Source organism: Heterodontus francisci, chromosome 1 (genome assembly GCF_036365525.1).
Source record: "Heterodontus francisci isolate sHetFra1 chromosome 1, sHetFra1.hap1, whole genome shotgun sequence".
Classification (NCBI taxonomy): domain Eukaryota; kingdom Metazoa; phylum Chordata; class Chondrichthyes; order Heterodontiformes; family Heterodontidae; genus Heterodontus; species Heterodontus francisci.
Genome location: NC_090371.1, coordinates 274,523,415 through 274,549,270, shown reverse-complemented (window position 1 = coordinate 274,549,270; position 25,856 = coordinate 274,523,415). Strand labels below are relative to the sequence as shown.

Genomic DNA, 25,856 nt, shown 5'->3' with positions numbered 1-25,856 from the left:
CGACTAGGGCTTCTCTCAGGACTAGGAAACAGATGCACAGAGCAAAGCAAGCATGCTCCACAAAGCGCAGAGCAAGGAAGTTCTCTCAAACTACCAGCCAGCATCAATTCCTGTAGTTGCCCATTTACATCTCATGGAACGGGAACACAAGGGTGAAATTTGTCTTAGTCAGTCATGGAATCATAGCGAATTGGCAGTCCATTTTATACCTTGTTCAATTTTCTTTTCATGGAACCTTCTGGCAAAGGTTAATTTCATCTCCCAGCTCTCTCAGGAACCTCTATCCAATCTCATTAGAATAGGTTTGCTCACATCTGCTTCAAACACTCTATGGCATTATAATTAATGTCAGAAGGATATCAAAACTGTAGGACACGCCATAGAATAAGGAATTTGCATTTGAGGTTCTTGCCGTATTTTCTCTTTTAATTCACCCTGGGATAAAGCATAATGGTGGGAAGTCAGGTTTTGTGGCAAAGTCGAACAGGGAAGAACTTGAAGAAAATATTATATGATGATATTCCCAATTAGTGTTTACAAATACATCATTTTGCTGCATGAACACTGAGCTGCTCAAGTTTTTTTGTTGAATTTTGGCTAAAAATCATTTTATGTCAGATGGCATCACTGATAAGAATTAGGATATGCTCAGGAACCATCTGAATCAAGAGAATGTTGAAGCCAAAACAGTAGAATACAAGCCAGAGGAAGCTGTGAGAAAGCTACAGTTCTCTGGTCAGACTGCACCTTGAATACTGAGTCCAGTCTGTACGATAAAGGGGACAAGCCTGGACTGCAGAAGAGGTTGTTTACCGGCCTCACCAGTCAGGATTGTTAGAAAGAACTAAACAGACTTGGGTCATTCGATAAAGGGGACAAGCCTGGACTGCAGAAGAGGTTGTTTACCGGCCTCACCAGTCAGGATTGTTAGAAAGAACTAAACAGACTTGGGTCATTCAGCCTAAATGGGAGTCTGAGAAATGATCTTTTACAGGCATTGTTGTGAAAGTGCCTCTGTGTTTTGTTAAATATATTTTTTGAGGATTCATTTTTGAAAAATTGAAGAAATCTTAAACTTTGGTGTTTTCAAAGGGGGTCATTTAAAGGCCACCTGACTTTGAAAAACAGTCCCTGGAAATGTTTTTTTAATAGGGGCACTGAGAGGCCTTGTGAGGAAAACAAACCTTTCCTGGAAACCACCTGACTTCCAGCTCAATAAACAACAGAGAACTTTGAACACCTGGAGAAGCTGTTTACAAAGAAGTGACAGGTCAAGATTGCCGGACGTCAAAAGGTTGACACCCTGTTGTCAGTTTTGCCTTTGAATAGTTTTGAGTTGGGGTTGAACTGTATAAAAAGAGAGAACTTCCAATGACAGAATTCCAAAGGAAGGAGAGAAGACCACAACCCAGCTCAGCTTTTCAGCACCTCTCTAAAAGACCCTGAGAAGTCCACTGTGTGAACTCATCCTGTCCAGTCTTTGAAGAAAAGCCTGCTAAATTAATTCTCAATGCCGCCTGAAAAGAACTGTTCTAAAACATCCCAGTGAGCTGTCAACGTGTACTCGGAGGCGAGACTGTATGCCAGTTTTGGAACACAATGTATCTCATCTGCTGTTTCTTCACAAATTAGCAAGTATTCAGCTCAAGTTTTTTTTGTCTGTAATAGAGCTCTATAAACAAAATTCCCTTTAATTTTCCAGTTAAATGGTGTATGTGTGTGTGTGTGTGTGTGTGAGGGGCTAAGATAAAAAGGGAACTTTAATATTTCAATCTGTGTGTTTATGCTTTACTTCATTACTGCTTAAGACTTGTTTCATAATAAACTGATCATTTTGTTATTTATTAAGGAAACCTGGTTGGTGTGCTTTACTCTGGAATAAAAATAGAGTCTATGATTGAGCATATTGGTAAGTGGGAAAAAATTTAAATATGTGTTGTTACCCATGGAGAAGTGGAACTAGAATAAACAGTGCACTCCTCCCCCCTCGGTCATAACAGCATACAAGATTGATGAGGGAATGGATAAGGTAAAACAGGAATATTACTTTAAACTATAATCAAGTAGGACAAGAGGGTATAGTTAAATTTAATACTATTAATAGAAGTTGTGCTTTACACAAAGAGTTAGTGATACTCGGAATGGACTTTAAGATGGGAGTGAAAAACCTTGGAATTATTTAAGAAATAGTTGGATCCTGCAAGGCGGAGGTCGGCAATCGCTTCTGGATAAATGAATTAAGATGGGCTAAATAGCATCTCCATCCTTAGGTATCTTGTGATCTACTAATAAAGAATACAAAGAGGTAACAGCCTTGCAGCCTAGCTTAAAGGCAAAGTCTGACTGCAACTAATCCGAACTGCAATTTACAATGGACACCATTGGAAATATTAATGCAACTTTTACATGGTGAATGAGCTAGCTCTATAATTTAGGTAGCTGTCTGCACTATATATCTGCAAAGATAAAATTACTCATATCTGGCTGTGAATGGATTTTTTTACACTGAATGTTAACTGCAATGCTGTATGTTGTGAAATATAGCCATCACAGCAGAGGAGCTAATATTTACTCTGCCTCATCAGCCTTGGCTCAGCAATAGAACTCTCACCAAAGTCAGATGGTCATGGTTCACACCCCACTCCAGAGACTTGAGCACATATCTAGGCTGACACTTCAGAGCAGAACTGAGGGGAGTGTTGCACTGTCGAAGATGCCATTTTTTGGATGAGACAGTAAACTGAAGCCCTGTCCGTCCTCTCAGGTGGATGTAACAGATTTCATGAAACTATCTGAAGTGGAGGAGAGGAATTTCCCGGTGTCTTGGCTCACATTTATCCCTTAACTAATACTCAAAACAGAAGAAATAACCAAAAATGTGGGAAAGCTCAGGCAACATCTATGGAAAGAGAAACTGTACTGACGTTCAATTTGATGACCTTCCATCAGAACAATGTCCTAGTCATGTGCATCACTGCTGTTTGTGGGACCTTGCTCAAAATGGTTGCCACATTTCTTAAACTACAACCATGACTACACTTCAAAAATACTTAATTGGCTATAAAGCACTTTAGGACAGCCTGAGGTTGTGAAAGGTGTTATATAAAACAAGTGTCTTTACTCATCAAGAATTTGAGACTCTAAATATAATACGCAGCTAGAATTTGAAAAAGGCAGCCCACTGGAAGTGGTTAGTAAATTCTACTACCTTGGGTCCATGGTGACAAACAATTTGTCCCTTGATGCAGAGCTCGATACAAGCATAGGGAAAGGAGCCAACTCGCGAAACGCGCATGGGATAACACCAAGCTGAGTCTTAGGACAAGCTGATAATGCCTGTGTTCTCAGCATCTTGCTGTATGGCTGAGAAACATGGGCAACTTACAGCTATCAGGAAAAGGTGGTCAATTTCCATCTTTGCTGTCTGTGGCGCATTAAGTGGATATCCTGGCAGGACAAAAATCACAAATGCGGCAGTCCTCTCAAAGGCAGAGCTCCCAAGTGTGTTGGCACCAATCAAATAGAGATGGCTTCAATCGATCGGACACATCCGCAGGAAGGAAGACAGTTGCATATCCAAGGACCTTCTGTATGGTGAGATAGATAGGGCCAGAATACCAGTGGGGAGCCCAAAGCTCCGCTTCAAGGATGCTTGCAAGCGTGTCATGAGGCCCTAAATGTTGACTCTCGTACCTGGGAGTCATCAGCTGGCAAAAGGGAAATGGCGATACATCCTGTGGGCTGCTGTGCACTACCACAATAAGCAGTTGCTGCAGCAGCTTGGCAACAGGCGCCAACATCAAAAGCAACAACTCATACCATCACTTGGCAGCTTCACGTGCAGCACTTGTGGCAGAACCTGCCTCTCAAGGACTGGCATTAACCACCATCAGCAAAGGTGCAGCAAGAGAAGACACCCCACCTAAATGGATTGTTTGCTGTGTGTCCACCATCTTTCGCATATGGAAAGATGCCAACCAACAATGGACAGTACTGTCTAATTCCCAGCTCCCCACCTACCACCCATAAAACAAATACTTAGATAGGATGTATTTTCCCAGGGCACTTTTAAAAGTTAGAAAGTGAATTTTCTACAGTACTGCACTATAGGTGTGAAATGTCCTGTTCTCAATATGCTGTTTTGTTGTTCAGAATACCAGGCACACCAGACCAATCTGCCATCTGTACCGACTACCAACACAGGATGCGAAGACTGCCAAACCCACAAATTTGGCAGCGTCAAGAAAGTTCTCCCACAAAGTATTCTGGAAATGGGACGTTACGGGCGGATTCAACAACAAAAAAAGGCAGCAGATTGCTTTGATTAGTCAAAGTCTGTGCTTGGATACAGCAATATTCTATAACAGCAACAGAGAGATTCTATGCCCAATGTAATAGCAATTCACACATGTAACCAGTCGCTTACGGGTTGGCAGTCTTAGGACTTATTCTAGAATTTGGCAACTGTGCTATTGATTCCAAGACTTGTTCACTCCTATAGGAGAAGCACAATAGTGACGCTCGATCATGATTTGAGAAACTACAAGGAAGTGCACATGGGTCATTTAGTCAAGTGTGCTGTTATCACTCTGTTATGTATTCCCAGATATGTTGGCTTCTTAGATTACCCAAGAGGACACTCAGTGTTTAGGAGCTGAGTAGGAAATGACCAACCACATTACCTAACTGAGAACACCAGTGAAAAACATCAACCCATCCCAGCACATGATTTACTATTTGCATATGTATCTCTCCACTAGTTAACTGAAGATCATTTTTAAGTGAAGCTTAAGACTTGCAGTTCTTTTATACTCGAGAAAGTTCTGGGGTAAATCTGTTATTAAGATATCCTCTACAAAAGTGTAAAGGATGACACTCAAGGACTGCAATTAAGGTACTGTTTCAAACCTTCCAGGTTATGAGTGTGGAACCATCTACAATTCACTTCAAGCAATCTACTGTTCCATTTCAGTTTTCAAATATCAGCAGCTGACTAAGAGAAGGAGCAGAAACCAATGGAAAAACTGGGAGATTTTAGATCAGTACAAAATACCATAACCACAGTCTTCAAAGTTTAAACTCTTTTGAAAGGGGCTGCTAGGTTGTTCACCCAACACCCTACAGTGTCAAAATATCCATGTCTTGACATTTTCTTAAGAACGGGACTAAAGGACAATGTAATTTTAAACCCTTGAGTTCACTTAGAAAGTGATTTCCTACAGTCTTAACTCAATCTTCAGGTATTTGAATACTATTTTAGGAATTTATATTGAAATATATGAAATTAGGACAGAATACATGACTTTGAAAGGATAAATGGATTATGTCTGCATAACTCTGGGCCAATTATCCCCCACTCTCTAACCCCATTTTACTTGGTCTTAACTACCCCTGAGTAACATCACAGGAGACCAACTAATATTAGAATCGTACAGCAAGGAAGGAGGCCATTCAGCCCATCATGTCTGGGCCCATCTTGGAAAGAACTATCCAATTAGTCTCACTTCCCAGCTCTTTCCCCATAGTCCTGCATTATTTCCTTTCATATTCAGTAGAATATTGCAAGATATGACCCTATAACAGCTTTATTAGTCTATCTATGACTAGATTAGTCATAGAAAGACTAATAAAGCTGTTATAGGGTCATATGTTGCAATATTCCTTTGGGCCACTGGGAGGACTATAAGTAACAAACTAACCTAAAACATTATACAGCAAAATACATTTGACTATGCATCAAAATGTAGAACACCACAAAATTACCAAGCATGTATCTATAATAATTATAACATATAAATCAAGTAGACTGTCTCCAGCCTTCCAGCTGCTTTAGGACTGCAAAAATACATTTAAAAAAAAAATAAACACTACTTCTACTGTTTGTAGTTTAAATTGCTCATTTAGCTTCTTTTGTGGTCTTTCATTAAATTTCAGGCACTTTTCCTTTGGAAATCATTGCATGCTCTTAAGTGTATTTTATACTCATTGTTTAGAAGAGTATCAAATAAAGTGATCCAGGAACTTGAACGTCTGGCTGCTTTGGCAGGTGAAGCACATAAAATTCAAAAAGCATTGGACACATTTTGGCAGAAGTTTATTCTGAGCGTTTGATCCTTTATATTTAGTGCCAAATGTAAATTGCTAAACTCCACAGGTACACCACATCTGGTCAGCTTCATGCCCTCATACACAGCCTGAAGTCAACATTGCGGTGTGGGTTAGTCAGTGAATTCTTGGGAATGTAATGATTTTGTTTTGCCCTCCTTCTAGAAACTTCTAAAATAATTGCTGGTGTCACTCTTCTTCTTCTTTGGCGTCCTTGTCTCAAGAGACAATGGATAAGTGCCTAAAGGTGGTCAGTGGTTTGTGGAGCAGCGCCTGGAGTGGCTATAAAGGCCAATTCTAGAGTGACAGACTCTTCCACAGGCGCTGCAGATAAAATCGGTTATCAGGGCTGTTACACAGTTGGTTCTCTCCTTGCACTTCTGTCTTTTTTCCTGCCAACAGCTAAGTCTCTTCGACTCACCACTCTTTAGACGCGTCTTTATGGCTGTCCGTAGGCTCTGGCGATCACTGGCAACTGACTCCCATGACTTGTGGTCAATGTCACAGGACATCATGTTGCGTTTGCAGACATCTTTAAAGCGGAGGCATGGACAGCCGGTGGTCTGATACCAGTGACGAGCTCGCTGTAGAATGCGTCCTTGGGGATCCTGCCATCTTCCACGTGGCTCACATGGCCAAGCCATCTCAAGCGCCGCTGGCTCAGTAGGGTGTATATGCTGGGGATGTTGGCCGCCTCGAGGACTTGCGCATTGGAGATACAGTCCTGCCACTTGATGCCAAAGATTCTTCGGAGGCAGCAAAGATGGAATGAGTTGAGACGTTGCTCTTCACTAACATACCTTGTCCAGGCCTCGCTGCCATAGAGCAAGGTACTGAGGACACAGGCTTGATACACTTGGACTTTTGTGTTCCGTGACAGTGTGCCATTTTCCCACACCCTCTTGGCCAGTCTGGACATAGCAGCAGACGGCTTTCCCATGCGCTTGTTGATTTCTGCATCGAGAGACAGGTTACTGGTGATAGTTGAGCCTAGGTAGGTGAACTCTTGAACCACTTCCAGAGCGTGGATGTCGATATTGCTGGATGGAGCATGTTTGACATCCTGTCCCATAATGTTCGTTTTCTTGAGGCTGATGGTTAGGCCAAATTCATTGCAGGCAGCCACAATCCTGTCGATGAGTCTCTGCAGACACTCTTCTGTGTGGGATGTTAATGCAGCATCGTCAGCAAAGAGGAGTTCCCTGATGAGGACCTTCCGTACTTTGGTCTTCGTTCTAAGACGGCAAGGTTGAACAACCTGCCATCTGATCTTGTGTGGAGGAAAATTCCTTCTTCTGAAGACTTGAATGCATGTGAGAGCAGCAGTGAGAAGAACAAACAGTGTAGGTGCAAGAACACAGCCCTGTTTCACGCCACTCAGGATAGGAAAGGGGTCTGATGAGGCACCGCTATGCTGAATTGTGCCTTTCATATGGTCATGGAATGAGGTGATGATACTTGGTGTCACTACATACAAATTAATCCAGAGCAGTTTTAAGGAGGAAAAAAAATCACTGAAGCATCTACTTATATAATGCATCCTAAATCCTGCAGAACACTTTCCAAGTGTTCATTTGCTGAATGAGATTTCAGATTGTTAGACTTCTGCAGAGTTTCTACAAAAATAGTTATAGAAGGACCGCAATTGATATGATACTTGATGCAAATGCATGGCATTCGAGAAATGCAAGGTGGACTTTGTAGTTTATAAGAAGACTATTAACTGAAACATTTTAACAAGTACCTAGAAACTAGGTTTGAGAAATACTTTCTAATCAGCTTTGCATTAACCCAATGATGGACAAGACCCTTCAATGGGACCCAGTTTCTGAAAGAATATAAAAGTTGGATTTCATCTTATTTATTGTAGTTCCTCTTTTACAATTGCTGCTAAGAGAATTGTTAGTGCTTTTGACAGCAATGCAGATTTGATTACTTTCACCCCTTCAGGGTGATGGAGAAACAGCGGGCCAGCAGACTAATCAGATAGCTCTTTGAAAGAGCCAGCGCAGGCCCAATGGGCTGAATGACCTTATTCTGGCTGTAAGATTTTATGATTACTGCATAAAAGCAATGAAATATCCTTGTACTTAGCACTGTCTTTTGGACCTTCGTACACCCCAGGCATGGAGCATATTTGCTTGACTAACCAACACATTTGAAAGAAGATATTGTCACACATCAAATGGCACAAAACAAATATGATCGTACACAACTTCTTACAATGATAATTCATTACTAAATGGGGGATACGAAATGGAAAGGGACAGAAAAGTCACCTCGGTTGGTCCAGCGTACATCATGGGAGATGGGAAGATGGCCACGACAGTAGATTCCTGTTTAAGTATCCTCTCTTCCAATACGGCAGCATGCTGCTTCATTCTCCATAATAAAGGTACATCATCATCTTTCGTCCAACCCCCTAATGGGTGAAGAAGAAGAACTGGACGCCTGTAGCCACGTTCAATCAACTGCTGAAAGGTGTCCTGCATCAATAGAGCATGCCCATTGTGCACTGGATTGCGTAACTGAAATGCGAAGACAGCATCTAGAGGATTAAAACAATTAGGACACGTTTACCTCACTGGAAAGATCCATTTTAATTTTTTTTTAAACTAACATCACTGCCAATCCCTGCAAACAGTCTCCAGGGTGGTTTACAGCCCAAGCCAATCAGTAAAGCTCCCTGCCACAGTACACCAAGCATATTATACACTAAGACCTGGAGTTTCCAGTCAATTGCACTGGTGTTATCAGTGCAATTTCCCCTTATACTGGCATAACCATCGTAAAAGATTGCAGAGTTTTAAGTGCAATTTATGTTCAACACAACTCGAGTTTCTGCGATAGTTTTAAAAGCACCCCACTAGCAGGTCCCACCCACAAAATGCCCACACCATCTCCGATTGAACTATTGGGAGTTTCCGCTAATTGGGCTCATTTGCAAGTCTTCGTGGAGGCTCCAAAAATTAAGCTGGATTTTTTGAGCACAAATACACTAATTGGCACATTTCAAAATGTTTTCAAGTTTTTTTTTGCAATTTACTAATAAACTGATTGTACGCCAATCTAACCGGAAAGTGGATTGACTGATTTAAAATGCTTATTTTGTGATAAACCTGCTGCATTAATTGAAATTTCTAAGTTACCAAAAATTAAATATTAAATACATCAAGGAATATTATTTCTCACGCTCACTAACAAAACTACATTTTTAAAAAGCTGTTTGATTGCACTGATTCATGGTAGATATTGTATTCAGTGAATCACAAACGAGTTTGAGCAGAAATTTGGGGTATAATACTTTTCAAAATGCAATTTGCACCAAAATCACACAAAGTGGAAACTCTACCCCTCAAAGATTAATGTATACTAGTGTATTCGAACTAAAGAGCAATAAGAATTTCCTACTACCCTAAATTTTCCTTTTATCAGCTTGAATCTGTGTCAATTTGAAGTAATGTTCCGTGTTTTTGCTTTTATTACCCCACATTGGAGTGTGCCTTTGGCTGAGTGGTAGTATTCCTGCCTCACAATCAGAGGCTCAAAGGTTTAAAACCACTCTAGACAGCCCCAGCGAGTGAAGACTACAACAAAGTCTCCAAATACTGTAGCTGACATCTATCAAGGGTACTCGACTCTGGATGGAGTGATGACTGGCTTAATGGTAGGATTCCCCCTCTATGTCAGAAGGATTGGGTTCGGGTCCAACTTCAGACAGTTCTGACAAGCAGAGAAAGCAGAGTACAGGCTTTGAATACAGGACTAACATCCAGCGGGGTCCTTGTGTCCAATGGATGCAGGTAGCCTACTGCTGTTTTGGTTGCAGCCCTTGTGAAAGATACTGCAGACGTAAAAAGAATGAAGGAGGAAAGGGGAAACCACCTTAACTACTCTTCCCTAGTAAGTGGTTCAAGAATCTCACGTATGAGAATTGAGTTAGGACCTGCCCTGGGGCACAACACAACAGGCAGGTGCAGTTTCCTAACAAACCCAGAGAGGAAGAAAGATTCTAAGAGGGGGAAGAAACATCCATGGCTAAGCAAGGAAGTTAAGGAGAACATAAAGACAAAAACTAAGACATACCATATTGCAAAGGCCAGTGGCAGGCTGGAAGATTGGGAAACTTTTAAAAATCAACAAAGGGTTACTAAAAATGTAATAAAAAGAGCAAAGCTAAATTATGAAAGAAAACTAGTGCAAAATATAAAAATGGATAGCTTCTATAAGTATAAAATAGGGAAGAGAGTAGCTAAAGTGAATGTTTGTCCTTTGGAGGATGAGACTGGGGAGTTAATAAAAGGGAACACAGAAATAGCAAAGACACTAAATCAGTATTTTGCTTCAGTTTTCACAGTGGAGGCCACTAGTACCGTCCCGACAGTATCAGGTAATGCAGAGGTTATAGAAAGGGAGGAACTTAGAACAATCATCATCACTAGGGAAAAAGTACTGAGCTTGATGGCCTACATCCTAGGGTCTTAAGGAAGTGGCAGTGGAGATAGTGGATGCATTGGTTATAATATTCCAAAATTCTCTGGATACGGGAAAGATTCCAATGGATTGGAAAAAAGCTAATGTCACGCTGTTATTCAAAAAGGGAGGGAGGCAGAAAGCAGGAGACTATAGACCAGTTAGTTTAACATCTGTCATTGGGAAATTGTTAGAATCCATTATTAAGGAAGTAATAACAGGACATTTAGAAAGTCAAAACGCAATCTATCAGAGTCAGCATGGTTTCATGAAGGATAAATCGTGTTTGACTAATTTGCTAGAATTCTTCGAAGCTGTAACAAGCAAAGTGGATAATGGGGATCCTGTAGATGTAGTTTATCTGGACTTCCAGAAGGCATTTGATAAGGTGCTGCACAAAAAGTTAATACACAAGCTAAGTTCACATGGGGTTAGGGGCAATTTATTAGCTTGGATAGAGGATTGGCTAACCAACAGAAAACAGAGAGTCGGGATAAATGGGTCTTTTTCTGGTTGGCAAGATGTAACTTGTGGGGTGCCACAGGGTTCGGTCCTTGGGCCCCAACTATTTACAATCTATACAAATGACCTGGATGCAGGGATAGAAGGTACTATAGCCAAATTTGCAGATGACACTAAAATAGGTGGGACAGTAAGTTGCAATAAAGAAACAAGAAATCTACAAATGGATATGATAGAGTAGAAAATTGGGCCAAAATTTGGCAGATGGATTTTAACATGGAAAAATGTGAGGTTATCCATTTTGGTCAGAAAAATAGAAAGGTAAATTATCTAAATGGAGAAAAACTTCAGAGTGTTTCGGTGCAGAAGGATCTGGATGTCCTCGTGCATGAATCGCAGAAAACTAGTTTGCAGGTACAGCAGGTGATAAGGAAGGAAAATGGAATTTTGGCGTTTATTGCTAAAGGAATAGAGTATAAAAGTAGGGAAGTGTTGCTGTAACTGTACAAGGCATTAGTGAGACCGCACCTGGAGTATTGAGTACAGTTTTGGTTCCCTTACATGAGAAAGGATGTAGTTGCATTGGAGGCAGCTCAGAGGAGGTTCACTAAATTGATTCCAGAGATGGGGGGGCTTGTTTTATGAAGAGAGATTGAGCAGTTTAGGCTTTTACCCTCTGGAGTTTAGAAGAATGAGAAGAGATCTAATTGAGGTATATAAGATAATTAAGAGGATTGACAAAGTAGACATAGAGAGGATGTTTCCTCTTATAGGGCAATCTAGAACGAGAGGTTATTGTTAGGATAAGGGGTAGCAGATTTAAAACAGAGATGAGGAGAAATTATTTCTCTCAAAGGGTCGTGAATCTGTGGAATTCACTACCCTAGAGTGCGGTGGATGCCGGGACATTGGGTAAATTTAAGGAGGAGATAGACAGATTTTAATTAGAAATGGGTTGAAGGGTTATGGAGAACAGGCAGGAAAGTGGAGTTGAGGCCGAGATGAGATCAGCCATGATCGTATTGAATGGCGGAGCAGGCTCGAGGGGCTGAATTGCCTACTCTTGCTCCTAGTTCTTATGTAAACCGTTATAAGATGACTTCACAAACAGCTCCTTTCCTTGAAATGCACAAATTCCTCCTACCTTTTCTTACAATTCAGACCTCCATCAATTACAGATCAACTACACCTGAAGTGCCTCTAGTATTTGAATGCCTCTTTTTTCTCAATAACCAAAACTGGATGGACAGCATCCAAAATTTGAACATGACTTCTACTTTTTGGCTATATAGTTCAACATTCTATTGGCTTTGTTGATTGCTGATCTGCATTAGCTGGATAAGTGCACTAATGCTTCTTGGTTTCTTCAGTGTCAGCTTGCCTCATTGTCACCTCGAAGTCAAAAAAAACAGTTTTCCGCCCACTCCAAAGATTTAAGCATATAATCGAGGACTGCACAACAATGTAGTGCTAAAGGAGTGCTGGCCATTTATCATACTGCTGCTTGTGCGATTTTGTTACATATAAATTGGCTGCCATGTTTGCATACTAAACAGTGACAGCACTTCAAAAGTACTTCAGTGGCTGTGACCTGCTTTGGGATGTCCTGAGGACATGAAGGGTGCTATATAATGCAAGTCCTTTCTTTTCTTTCAGCTTCCTCAGCTACTCCTACACCATTCATGGATTTACGTGTCACCAATTTTCCCTTCCTATTTGCAGTGATTTACACTTGTCTGCATTAAGTGTTATTTACAATGGTTCTGCTCACTTGCATACTTTGTCCAAATCATTTTGAATTTTCTGAACTGTTATCAGAAACCATTAGCCAACTTATGTTTCTGAATTCAAGTCATTGACGTATAAAGTACTAACAGTAGCAGTTCCAAAATTAACCCCTGGCATGCCATTCAGCACTCTCCTCTCCCACCCAACATAACTAAAACTTTCTGTTCTCCTCTTGAGCCAATTTCTCATTCATTCCCAAGATTTATCCTGAATCCCCACTGCTTGGAGTTTTCATGGTCTTGTCATCATGGTGTGGGGCAGTCTTGATGGGATAGTTCTTCTTCCTATCCATTAGTTTCATATATCAGTTTTGTAACTTTGTCAATGCTTTGAAAGGCCATGATTACAGCTGCTCAACTGGTCATCTTCTCGTCTCCTCTCCTCATGAGATGAAGCATCTTGCTTCTGTGTCATGGCCCATCCAGTGAGTCAGTGCAAGATACTACCCAATTTGAGACAAAGCCCTAAAATTTGTGATCAGTTTAGGGTCTCAGCACTCAACTGGGCAACCAAGTTCCTATATGGCTTCAGAGAATATTATTCTGACACTTCATGTGCAATAACAAATACTGAAGGGTACTTGGAAAGTCCAGCTATGTCCCAGAGTAATTGCTTGTGAGGACCAACATTAACCATGTTTCTTCGCTTACTTAGGTTTATACAATCAGAAGATCATATTAAGCAATCCATCTAAGACTTAAAAGCTTGTTAGAAGATAACATTTTGAGGAAGACCAAAAGATCAGCCTAATCTAGTTAATAGCAGAGAATGAATCAGAAGCTGAATGGCTAATCTTGTTGCTATGTTCCTAAGATCATCAGATCAGGCTCCAACAACCCTGTCACTTTTGAACAAATCAGTAACACCTACCCACTTTCTCGCCTTCGCCCTTTGTTGGTCTCTCTCTCTCTCTCCAGAAATGCAACTAACTGTCGCTTGAACCCATTCATAACATCCACTTCAAAGGCCTCCATGGTAACTTCACCCACAACTCTATTACTATTTTGGTCAAAATGTTGTTTAATTTCCCTCCTTACTCTTAACTTGCTAATTTTTTTTAACTCGCCACCTGGTAGTGAATGTTTTATCACAGTAAACAATTTGCACGGAAGCCATCACACTCTCCTGCATTAATCAATAGTATAAATCCTCATGTCAGTCAATTATATAAATCTTCATATCACTGTTGGCCTAATCACTAATTGTGTCAACACTTTTAGCCTGATCATGAGTAATGGCCATCTGTTGTTGTCTATTATGATAGCTGTTGGCAAAAAGGTATATGGAAAGCTATAAACTGGAACATAGAAAAAGGAAAGATCATTCTAGGATGTTCCAAAGCAATAATTGCACATCGAAGATGCCAACAAACATAGCTTATGGCATCATCTGAACTCCTGATGTATTGGAGCCCTTTAATAGTCTCCAGAATGAGAATTATTACAAAAGCATATGGTTATCAGGTGCAAAAAGCAAGAAATGCTGGATTCACTCAGCAGGTCTGGCAGCATCTGTGGAAAGAGAAGCAGAGTTAACGTTTCGGGTCAGTGACCCTTCTTCGGAACTGACAAATATTAGAAAAGTCACAGATTATAAACAAGTGAGGTGGGGGTTGGGCAAGAGATAACAAAGGAGAAGGTGCAGATTGGACCAGGCCACATAGCTGACCAAAAGGTCACGGAGCAAAGGCAAACAATATGTTAATGGTGTGTTGAAAGACAAAGCATTAGTACAGATTAGGTGTGAATATACTGAATATTGAACAGCAGCAAGTGCAAACCTGAAGAAAAACAACCTGAAAAAAACAGTGGGTAAGCAAACTGAACAAACTAAGATGAAATGAAATAAATGCAAAAAAAGATTGTAAAAAATGTAAAAAGGAATGCAAAAAAAAGGAAGAAAAAATAACTAAAAATGACTAAAAATGAAAGTAAAGTGGGGGGCTGTCATGCTCTGAAATTATTGAACTCAATTTACAGTCCGGCAGGCTGTAGTGTGCCTAATCGGTAGATGAGATGCTGTTCCTCGAGCTTGCGTTGATGTTCACTGGAACACTGCAGCAATCCCAGGACAGAGATGTGAGCATGAGAGCAGGGGGGAGTGTTGAAATGGCAAGCAACCGGAAGCTCAGGGTCCTGCTTGCGGACTGAGCGGAGATGTTCCGCAAAGCGGTCACCCAGTCTGCGCTTGGTCTCCCCAATGTAGAGGAGACCACACTGTGAGCAGCGAATACAGTATACTACATTGAAAGAAGTACAAGTAAATCGCTGCTTCACCTGAAAGGAGTGTTTGGGGCCTGGGATAGTGAGGAGAGAGGAGGTAAATGGGCAGGTATTACACCTCCTGCGATTGCAAGGGAAGGTGCCCTGGGACGGGGACGAGGTGGTGGGGGTAATGGAGGAGTGGACCAGGGTGTCGCGGAGGGAACGATCCCTTCGGAATGCTGACAGGGGAAGGGAGGGGAAGATGCGGCTGGTAGTGGCATCACGCTGGAGGTGGCGAAAATGGCGGAGGATGATCCTTTGGATATGGAGGCTGGTGGGATGAAAAGTGAGGACAAGGGGAACCCTGTCACGGTTCTGGGAGGGAGGGGAAGGGGTGAGGGTAGAGGTGCGGGGAATGGGTCGGACACGGTTGAGGGCCCTGTCAACCACAGTGGGGGGAAATCCTCGGTTGAGGAAAAAGGAGGTCATATCAGAAGCACCGTCATGGAAGGTAGCATCATCAGAGCAGATGCGTCGGAGACGGAGAAACTGGGAGAATGGAATGGAGTCCTTACAGGAGGTAGGGTGTGAAGAAGTGTAGTCGAGGTAGCTGTGGGAGTCAGTGGGCTTATAATGGATATTGGTAGACAACCTATCCCCAGAGATGGAGACAGAGAAGTCGAGGAAGGGAAGGGAAGTGTCAGAGATTGACCATGTAAAGGTGAGAGAAGGGTGGAAATTGGAAGCAAAGTTGATAAAGTTTTCTAGTTCGGGGCGGGAGCAGGAAACGGCACCGAAACAGTCATCAATGTACCGGAAAAAGAGTTGGGGGAGGGGGCCTGAGTAGGACTGGAACAAAGAATGCTCGACATATCCCACAAAAGGACAGGCATAACTAGGACCCATGCGGGTACCCATAGCGACATCTTTTACTTGAAGGAAATGGTTATCAGGTGGATAGGCTAATTAAACTCAGAGCCTCAGCAACATTAAAACTATGTAAACTGATTTGCCGAGAAACTGATTCTAATTACAAAAACAATATGCTCTGAGGAGGAATACTGTAGACTGAACGGGAGTACCAAACAGGCATTTTTATTTCTGAATGCACATGGTCACTTCAAGACTCTTCACAAGACCCCAATAGGCAATCTGCATCAAACAGCTGTAGTCACAGTGAAATTTCAGCTGAGTAATGTTGCATAGTGTCCCTACACCGTGAAGAGACAATGGAATCAATGTGAACAATCAAGGTGTTGAAAAGTTATGCAGAAAAGGAGGTAAACAAAGCCAAACGGAGAAAAAATTTTAAAAAGACAAGATTCAATGATTTACACACACTTGCTTTCTAGTTAGATTAAAGATACTTGCCCCAAGCCGTCACTTGTTGGGTTACCTTGTCTTTGCATTTCTTTTAACCTTGCTAGTGATCTACCCAAGCTTTCTCGATAATAAAAAAATTACATGCATAGATCCCTATTATGGTTATTTGCCATACCTGAGGTGAAGCTGATGCAGCTATTTCAGTATACAGGATTCCATGGACAGCAACATTAGGAGATGCATTTTGGACATTAATTTGTCAGGTAATTACACGTATTGATTCCACTATTCAGCTGAAGGGACTTTAAGAAAATAACGAGTGACCCAATATCCACTCCCCACCTTGTGCAATACAAAGGAAGATGACTGCATAAAGCTGACTGAGCAGAAGCCACATTAAAAAACAGATGCAGCTATAAATATCTACAAATTAATTTATTTCGCAGATAAGGTGTGTTTTCATATTCACATAAGCTTGATATCGTCAGTGAAACTTAAGCTAGAGTAAAATAAATCTCAACATTTATTTTATATTCAGACCCATTCATTGAGAAAAGGAGAAAGTAGCAAGATGAAAGCTGAATGACATCCCAAACATACTTGCTTTTCACATTCTAAAATCAATCTTTTCATAGTCTTCTATTTAAAGCATTACTTCAACAAAAAAACTTTGAAAAATTAAGTATTGCTATGCAAGTGATTGTTTTTCTTTGTTAAAATATTTTTTTTGGAGGAATTCATAGTCAAACTGAATAAATGTTGGACCAGTTTTTTTTCCAAGAGGATACTGAAGGAACTAGTTTGGCAACAACATTTTCTGGTCGTCACATCACTCAAGTTAAAAATAGAACAGAAAGCATGGTAACAGGGGAAAATGTGGGCAGAGAAGTCAGTAACATGCCCCTTGATTGGACAAGCCTGGGAGCAGCAGCACACACCTGAGAGAGAAAACTCGCAAGCTTTAGGTTGTAGTGTTGGTGTGTGTTTTACCTTCTGGAATGAGATAAAGTTAGCCTGCTACTGAAGAAATGTCAAGGAAGAAGACTACAACCTCTCTAACAACCCTGAGAAGCACACTGTGTCAATTCATCTCGTCTCCTGTCTTTGAGGAAAAGTCTACTAGATTGGTTCTCAATGTCACCTGAAAAGACTGTTCTAAAAGATCTCAGTGTATTCTGAAGTTAGACTGTATGCCAGTTTTGGAATATAATACATCTCATCTGCTGTTTTATTGAGGAATGAGTAAGTATTCAGCCCAAATGGTTTTTTGTCTGTAACAGAGCTCTGAACCAAAATCCCTTTTTATTTCCGAAGAAGGGCCACTGACCCGAAACGTTAACTCTGCTTCTCTCTCCACAGATGCTACCAGACCTGTTGAGTATTTCCAGCATTTCTTGTTTTTATTCCCTTTTTATTTTTCTGGTTAACCGGTGTATGTGTGTGTGTGTGAGTGTGAGGGGCTAAGGTAAAAAGGGTACTTAAAAATTTCAATCTGTGTCTATGCTTTACTTCATTACTAGTTAAGACTTGTTTTATAATAAACTGATAATTTTGTTGTTCATTAAAGAAACCTGATTATTGTGTTTTATTCTGGGAAAAACAGAGTATATGATTGACTATATCAGTAAGTGGGAAAATTTAAAATATATGTTGTGACCTGTGGAGAAGTGGGACTAGAATGGGCAATGCACTCCTCCCGCCTCAGTCGTAACAGTACCTAATGAGAAATTAGATAATGAGTGGGTTATAAATGTTTTCTCCCTCAGGCCTAGTTTCCAATTCAACTGAGTCTAATTGGGAGGAGAGTCCTGTGCAAAATTGTTCAGCCAGTGTCAATGCAGTAGTTAATCATCATTGGCCCCAGCACAATACTGAAATCACACTCAGCAAGATCACAAAAACAGCTCATTTTAGAAGCTGAAAAATTCATGGTAAACTAATCAGACACTCTTCTAAGTTTGTGGCAGTGACAAAAATTAAGTTTGTCCTATTTTGTCCTGGTACTATCCCTTTAAATAGTCAGAAAACTCAAGGAGTATAAAAGCCAACTGCAGTTAAATTCAACGTTCCCAACCTGAGTCAATATAAATTCATAGTCAGTTGAACTGTGAGGAGGATACTAATAAACAAAGAGGAATAGACAGACTGCTGGAATGGCAGATGAAATTTAATGCAGACAAGTGTGAAGGGATTCATTTTAGTAGAAAGAAAGAGAGGCAATATAAAATAAAGGGTACAATTCTAAAAGGGGTGCAGGAGCAGAGAGAACTGGGGTATATGTGCACAAATCATTGAAGGTGGCAGGGCAGGTTGAGAAAGTGATTAATAAGGCATACGGGATCCTGGGTTTTATAAATAGAGACATTGAGCAAAAAAGCAAGGAAATTATGGTGACCCTTAATAAAACACTAGTTTGGCCTCAACTGGAGCACTGTGCTCAGTGCTGGACACTACACTTTAGGAAGGATGTGAAGGCATTAGAGGGGGTGCAGAAAGGATTTACAAAAATGGTTCCAGTGATGAGGAACTTCAGTTACAAGGATAGATTGAGGAAGCTGGGGCTGTTCTCCTTAGAGAAGTAAAGATTAAGAGTAGATTTGATGGAAGTGTTCAAAATCATGAGGGGTCTGGACAGAGTAGATAGGAAGAAACTGTTCCCATTGACGGAAGGATCCAGAACTAGAAGACACCAATTTAAGGTGATTGGCAAAAGTAACAACAGCGACATGAGGAAAAACCTTTTTACACAGCAAGTGATTAGGATCTGGAATGCACTGCCTGAGAGTGTGTTGGAGGTAGATTCAATCAAGGCCTTGAAAAGAGAACTAGATAATTATCTGAAGTGAAAAATTTGCAGGGCTATGAGGAAAAGGCATGAGAGTGGGACTCGGTGAGTTGCTCTTTCAGAGAGCCAGCACAGACACGATGGGCTGAATGGTCTTCTGTGCCGTTACCATTCTATGATTCTGTGAAATAAGGTGAGATTTTGACAGTTACCCTGAGGTTATAAGCTTGAGAGAGGAACCAAGCCACATAATTCAAACATAAACAATACTGGCGATTATGGTATAGTTAGGGCTAATAGCCTCCATATGAATAAAAGTCGTCAGTTAACTTAGAAATCCAAGGAGCCCCTACAAATGTTTCAGGGGTATTTAAGTAAGCTGAATTCTTCAAATCAAAGAGAAACAGTTTGGAACCTTCAAGAGTTAGCTCATGGGCTGTGTAGCTCCCATACAGGTGAGAAATTTTACAAATCACTCAGGTATATGTCAATTAAAAATAATAGGGAAAACAGTAAATAGAGCTTTACTTTGTATGTGCTGCACTATACCAGACCTGGGAGTGATTGATAGAAAATAGGAGCAGGAGTAGGCCATTCATTATGATCATGGTTGATCATCCAACTCAGTAACCTGTACCCGCTTTCCGCCCATATCCTTTGATCACTTTCGCCCCAAGAGCTATATCTAACTCCTTCTTGAAAACATACAATGTTTTGGCCTCAACTGCTTTCTGTGATAGCAAATTCCACAGGCTCACCACTCTCTGGGTGAAGTAATTTCTCCTCATCTCAGTCCTGAAAGGTTTACCCCGTATCCTTAGACTATGACCCCTGGTTCTGGACTCCCCCACCATCAGGAAAATCCTACCTGCATCCTCCCTGTCAAGTCCTGTTATAATTTTATAGGTTTCTATGAGATCCCCCCTCACTCCTCTGAACTCCAGCGAATATAATCCTAACCAACTCAATCTCTCCTCATACGTCAGTCCCGCCATCCCAGAATCAGTCTGGTAAACCTTCGCTGCACTCCCTCTATAGCAAGAGCATCCTTCCTCACAGAAGGAAAACAAAACTGCACACAATATTCCAGGTGTGGCCTCACCAAGGCCCTGTATAATTGCAGCAAGACATCCCTGCTCCTGTACTCGAATCCTCTCGCTATGAAAGCCAACACACCATTTACCTTTTTTACCACCTGTTGCACCTGCATGTTTACCTTTAGCAACGTGTTCGAGAACACCCAGGTCTCGTTGCATATTCCTCTCTCTCAGTTTATAGCCATTTAGATAATAATCTGCCTTCCTGTTTTTGTTACCAAAGTGGATAACCTCACATTTATCCACATTATACTGCATCTGCCATGCTTTTGCCCACTCACTCAACTTGTCCAAATCACCCTGAAGCCTCTCTGCATCCTCCTCACAACTCACCCTCCCTGCCAATCGGATAAAGACCCATTTATTCCTACTCTTTGTTTCCTGTCTGCCAACCAATTTTCTATCCATCGCAACACACTACCCCCAATCCCACGCGCTTTAATTTTACACGCTAATCTCTTATGTGGGACTTTGTCGAAAGCCTTCTGAAAGTCCAAATAAACCACATCCACTGGATCCCCCCCATCAACTCTACTAGTTACATCCTTGAAGAATTCTAGTAGATTTGTCAAGCATGATTTCCCTTTCGTAAATACATGCTGACTTTGTCCGATTCTACCACTGTTCTCCAAGTGCTCTGCTATAAAATCTTTGATAATGGACTCTAGAATTTTCCCCACTACTGACGTCAGGCTGACTGGTCTATAATTCCCTGTTTTCTCTCTACCTCCCTTTTTAAATAGTGGGGTTACATTAGCTATCCTCCAATCTGTAGGAACCATTCCAGAGTCTATAGAATCTTGGAAGATGACCACCAATGCATCCATTATTTCTAGAGCCACTTCCTTTAGTACTCTGGGATGTAGATTATCAGGCCCTGGGGATTTATCGGCCTTCAATCCCATCAATTTCCCCAACACCATTTCTCTACTAATACTGATTTCCTTCAGTTCCTCTGTCTCACTAAACCCTGTGTTCCCCAACATTTCTGATATATTTGTGTCCTCCTTTGTGAAGACAGAACCAAAGTATGCATTTAGTTGGTCAGCCATTTCTTTGTTCCCCATAATAAATTCCCCCGTTTCTGACTGTAAGGGACCTACATTTGTCTTCACCAATCTTTTTCTCTTCACATACCTACAGAATCTTTTACAGTCAGTTTTTATGTTCCCCGCAAGCTTACTCTCGTACTCTATTTTCCCCTTCTTAATCCATCCCTTGGTCCTCCTCAGCTGAATTCTAAACTACTCCCAATCCCCAGGTCTGTTGTTTTTCCTGGCAAATTTGTACGCCTCTTCCTTGGATCTAATGCTATCTCTAATTTCCCTTGTAAGCCATGGTTTGGCTACCTTTCCCGTTTTACTTTTGCGCCAGACAGGAATAAACAATTGTTGCAGTTCATCCATGTGCTCTTTGAATGTTTGCCATTGCCTATCCACCGTCATCCCTTTAAGTAACGTTTCCCAATCCATCATAGCCAACTTGTGCCTCATATCTTCGTAGTTTCCTTTATTAAGATTCAGGAACTTAGTCTCAGAATCAACTACGTCACTCCCCATCTTGATGAAGAATTCTATCACATTATGGTCGCTCATCCCCTCAATGGGTCTCACACAACTAGATTGTCAATTATTCCTCTCTCATTACACAATACCCAGTCTAGGATGTCCTGTTCTCTAGTTGGTTTTTAACATATTGGTCCAGAAAACCATACCGTATACACTTCATGAATTCCTCCTCTACAGTATTATGACTAATATGATTTGCCCAATCTATATGCAGATTAAAATCACCCATAATTACAGATGTTCCTTTATCACATGCGTCTCAAATTTCCTGTTTAATGCCATTCCCAACATCACCACTACAGTTTGGGGATCTATATACAACCCCCACTAACGTTTTCTGCCCCTTAGTGTTTCTCAGCTCTACCCATATAGATTCCACATCGTCAGAGCTAATATCCTTCCTCACTATTGCGTTAATTTCCTCTTTAACCAGCAATGCAACTCCACCGCCTTTTACTTTTTGTCTGCTCTTCCTAAATACTGAATACCCCTGGATGTTCATCTCTCATCCCTGGTCACCCTGCAGCCATGTCTCCGTAATCTCGTTTACATCTATTTGCGCAATTAATTCATCCACTTTATTGCGAATGCTCCGCGCGTTAAGGCACAAAGCCTTAAGGCTTGTCTTTTTAACATTACTTGTCCCCTTCCTACTATTTTTCACTGTGGCTCTGTTTGATTCTAGCCCTTGATTTCTCTGCCTATCAGTTTTCTTATTCCCCTTGCTGTCTTTTGTTCTTGTGTTTGATCCTCCCTCCTCTGACTCCTTGCAAAGGTTCCTATCCCTCTGCCATAAGATGCTGATAAGAAATCAAAGTGCCTGTATGCAAAAAATGAAACTGGAAAATTGACAATATTTCTGTGAAGAAATCCAACTGCTTACCTCTTCTATCATACTTAAGGTTCTCAGCTTTCATATAAGTAGGAGTAAGATAAGCAGGGAAGTCAGAACTGGGTAATTTTCAGTATAATATTGTTCATTTGGTTGGGTCCCTGGAAACTTTGGGGTCATCCCCAAAGGGCCAGATAGAATTAACAAAACCTGTAATCTGCTCTTAACAAAGTCACTGTCACAAAGATGAAAACCTGGGCAACAAAATCATCTGCCAATGCTGGTGAGAACTCTGGATGTCCCTGAAGCAACACAACCAGAAGGTGTACAACACTAAGGGGTACAAGGCAGTGAAGTCAATACAAAGTAACTCATCATTGCCACGTTGACTATAAACAGTTTAAAATCTTTCAAACTGCTGGTTTACTAGCAGCACTGAAAACGGCAATGGCTGCTTAGCTGCCTCAACTCTGACATATGTGGAGGATCTCAGAGTTCAGCATCATCATAGTACCTGTTCTGATGAAAGGTCACAGACCTGAAGCGTTAACTGTTTCTCTCTCCCCAGATGTTGCTAGACCTGCTGAGTATTTCCAGCATTTTCTGTTTTAACGCATCATAATGCTCAGTGCTTCCAGCATTTTCTGCGTGCATATCATAATAATGTATGTTTTTGGAATAGCCTCAATAATTGAATTAATAATAAGTGACTCCAAGTTGTGGCACAAGTAGTCTAGTAAATAGATGCTGAACTGAAGAAATGGAATTTTGAGAAGATTAGTACTGTTGAACCTAGAGCAGCATCAAGGGGGAGATCTCAAAGACCATTAACAGAGAAAATCAAAGACAGATGCAAAGAAGAAAATTCAATTGGGGAAAGTATAAAAACAGAATTTTCTTTTTCAATGATTTACTTTAATCTCTGGTCTCGACTTTCCTGCAGCTGAGAAGATGGGTTCGAGACGCTCTCAAACTACAACGCTCTTATTCTTTGGCCAGCCTCTAGGAAGTATGAAAGAGCAGCCTGGGTTAACCAATTTGAGTTTTGCTTCCACCTGGTGGAGAATTGATTGACCTCCACTTGGTTGTCGCAAGAATGGCACCCTCTGACATCAGTAGCTCATTGTGTAATAAATCAGTGTGGAATGCAACACACTGGAGTTTTGGAATATAAAGTCCCATATTTCTCATCCCTAGTTTCCCCAAGAAGGTAGTGGTGGACATTCTCCTTGAACTGCTGCAACCCTTCTATTGATGGTTCTCCATCAATAATGCTAGGCAGGGAATCCTAGGATAATGACCCAGTGACAATGTAGGAATGTTGATATTTCCAAATCAGGATAGTGAGTGACTTGGAGGTGATGCTCCCATAACATTAGCCCTTCTGAGACAGAACTGAGAAGTGCTCTCAAAGTTAAGTTTGGTGAGTTGCTGCAGTAGATCCTGTCAATAGTATTTGCTGCAGCCACATTGCACAGATAGTGCAAGAACTAGAGTCCAGTGGCAGTACCATAGATCAAACAGACTACTCTGCCCTGGTTAAATTAAAAATCCCACATTATAAGAAAATTACCTTTTCGATAAACATTCCTCTTGAAGGTACAATTCTGCAGAGTTGCAGTGTTGCTTTCTATCTGATCCAACACCAATCAATATTCTTTTCTGACTTTGGATCTTGAGGTGAGAGAGACAGCCCTTGACATCAAGGCAGCATTTGACTGGGTATGGCATCAAGGAACCCTAGCAAAACTAGAGTCAATGGGAATCGGGGGAAACTCTCCACTGGTTGGAGTCATACTTAGCACAAAGGAAGATGGTTGTGGTTGTTGGAGGTCAATCATTTCAGTCCCAGGACATCACTGCAGGAGTTCCTCAGGGTAGTATCCTAGGCCCAACCATCTTCAGCTGCTTCATCAATGACCTTCCCTCCATTATAAGTTCAGGAGTGGGGATGTTCGCTGATGATCGCACAATGTTCAGCACCATTCGCGACTCCTCAGATACTGAAGCAGCCCATGTCTGTATGCAGCAAGACCTTGACAACATCCAGGCTTGGGCTGATAAGTGGAAAGTGACATTCGTGCTACACAAATGCCAGGCAATCACTATCTCAAAAAAGAGAGAATCTAACCATCTCCCCTTGACATTCAATGGCATTACCATCGCTGAATCCCCCACTATCAACATCCTGAGATGGGTTACCATTGACCAGAAACTGAACTGGACCAGCCACATAAACACTGTGGCTACAAGAGCAGGTCAAAGGCTGGAAAATCTGCAGCGTGTAACTCACCTCCTGTCACCCCAAAATGTGTCTACCATCTACAAAGCACAAGTCAGAAGTATGATGGAATACTCTCCACTTGCCTGGATAGGTGCAGCTTCAACAACACTCAAGAAACTCGACACCATCCAGGACAAAGCAGCCCGCTTGATTGGCATCCCATCCACCACCTTCAACATTCACTCCCTCCACCACCGACGCACAGTGGCAGCAGTGTGTACCATCTACAAGATGCACTGCAGTAACTCACCAAGGATTCTTTGACAGCACCTTCCAAACCCACGACCTTTACCATCTAGAAGGACAAGGACAGCAGATGCATGGGAACACTACCACCTGCAAATTCCCTTCCAAGCCACACACCATCCTGACTTGGAACTATATCGCCGTTCCTTCACTGTCAATGGGCCAAAATCCTGGAACTCTCTTTCTAACAGCCCTGTTGATGTACCAACAACCCAAGGACAGCAGCAGTTCAAGACAGCTCATCACCACCTTCTTAGGGGCAACTGGGGGATGGGCAATAAATGCTGGCCTAGCCAGCGATGCCCACATCCCACGAACAAATTTTTAAAAATCCATTCAGGATAGGGAGACTGAATTGGGAGAATTTGTAGACCAGCTGGTTACTTCTGTGCACCTGGATTTTTCAGTCCTATGGTACTTTGATGTTGCTGCCCTGATAAGATATAATTCCAGAACAGGTCTCCTGGTAATCCTCCACTGACCAACCTGACATTGAGCAAAAACGGAGGCTGGCAGTAGTCCATTAAACCCCTAAAAATGTGTGTCTCCTCAGCAATCATAACGAGACCTTTCATATTTCAGGTGTAGCAGATGACAGGAGAAAAGCAGAGAAACACTGATAAAGAATCATACTTTTCAATGTCCTAACTGGCATTCAAGACCTATGATTTAAAGTTTGCATTAGTTTG

General features: G+C 41.4%; 1 protein-coding gene across 1 annotated transcript in view; it reads right to left on the bottom strand.

Annotated features, from left to right (window-relative positions):
* Positions 1 to 25,856, bottom strand: part of papss1 (3'-phosphoadenosine 5'-phosphosulfate synthase 1) — a 63,845-nt gene that overhangs the window by 6,653 nt on the left and 31,336 nt on the right. The window contains exon 8 of the mRNA XM_068045543.1: positions 8,385 to 8,653. Within this exon, the coding sequence (XP_067901644.1) occupies positions 8,385 to 8,653 (269 nt within the window). The remainder of the gene's footprint in view (positions 1 to 8,384; positions 8,654 to 25,856) is intronic.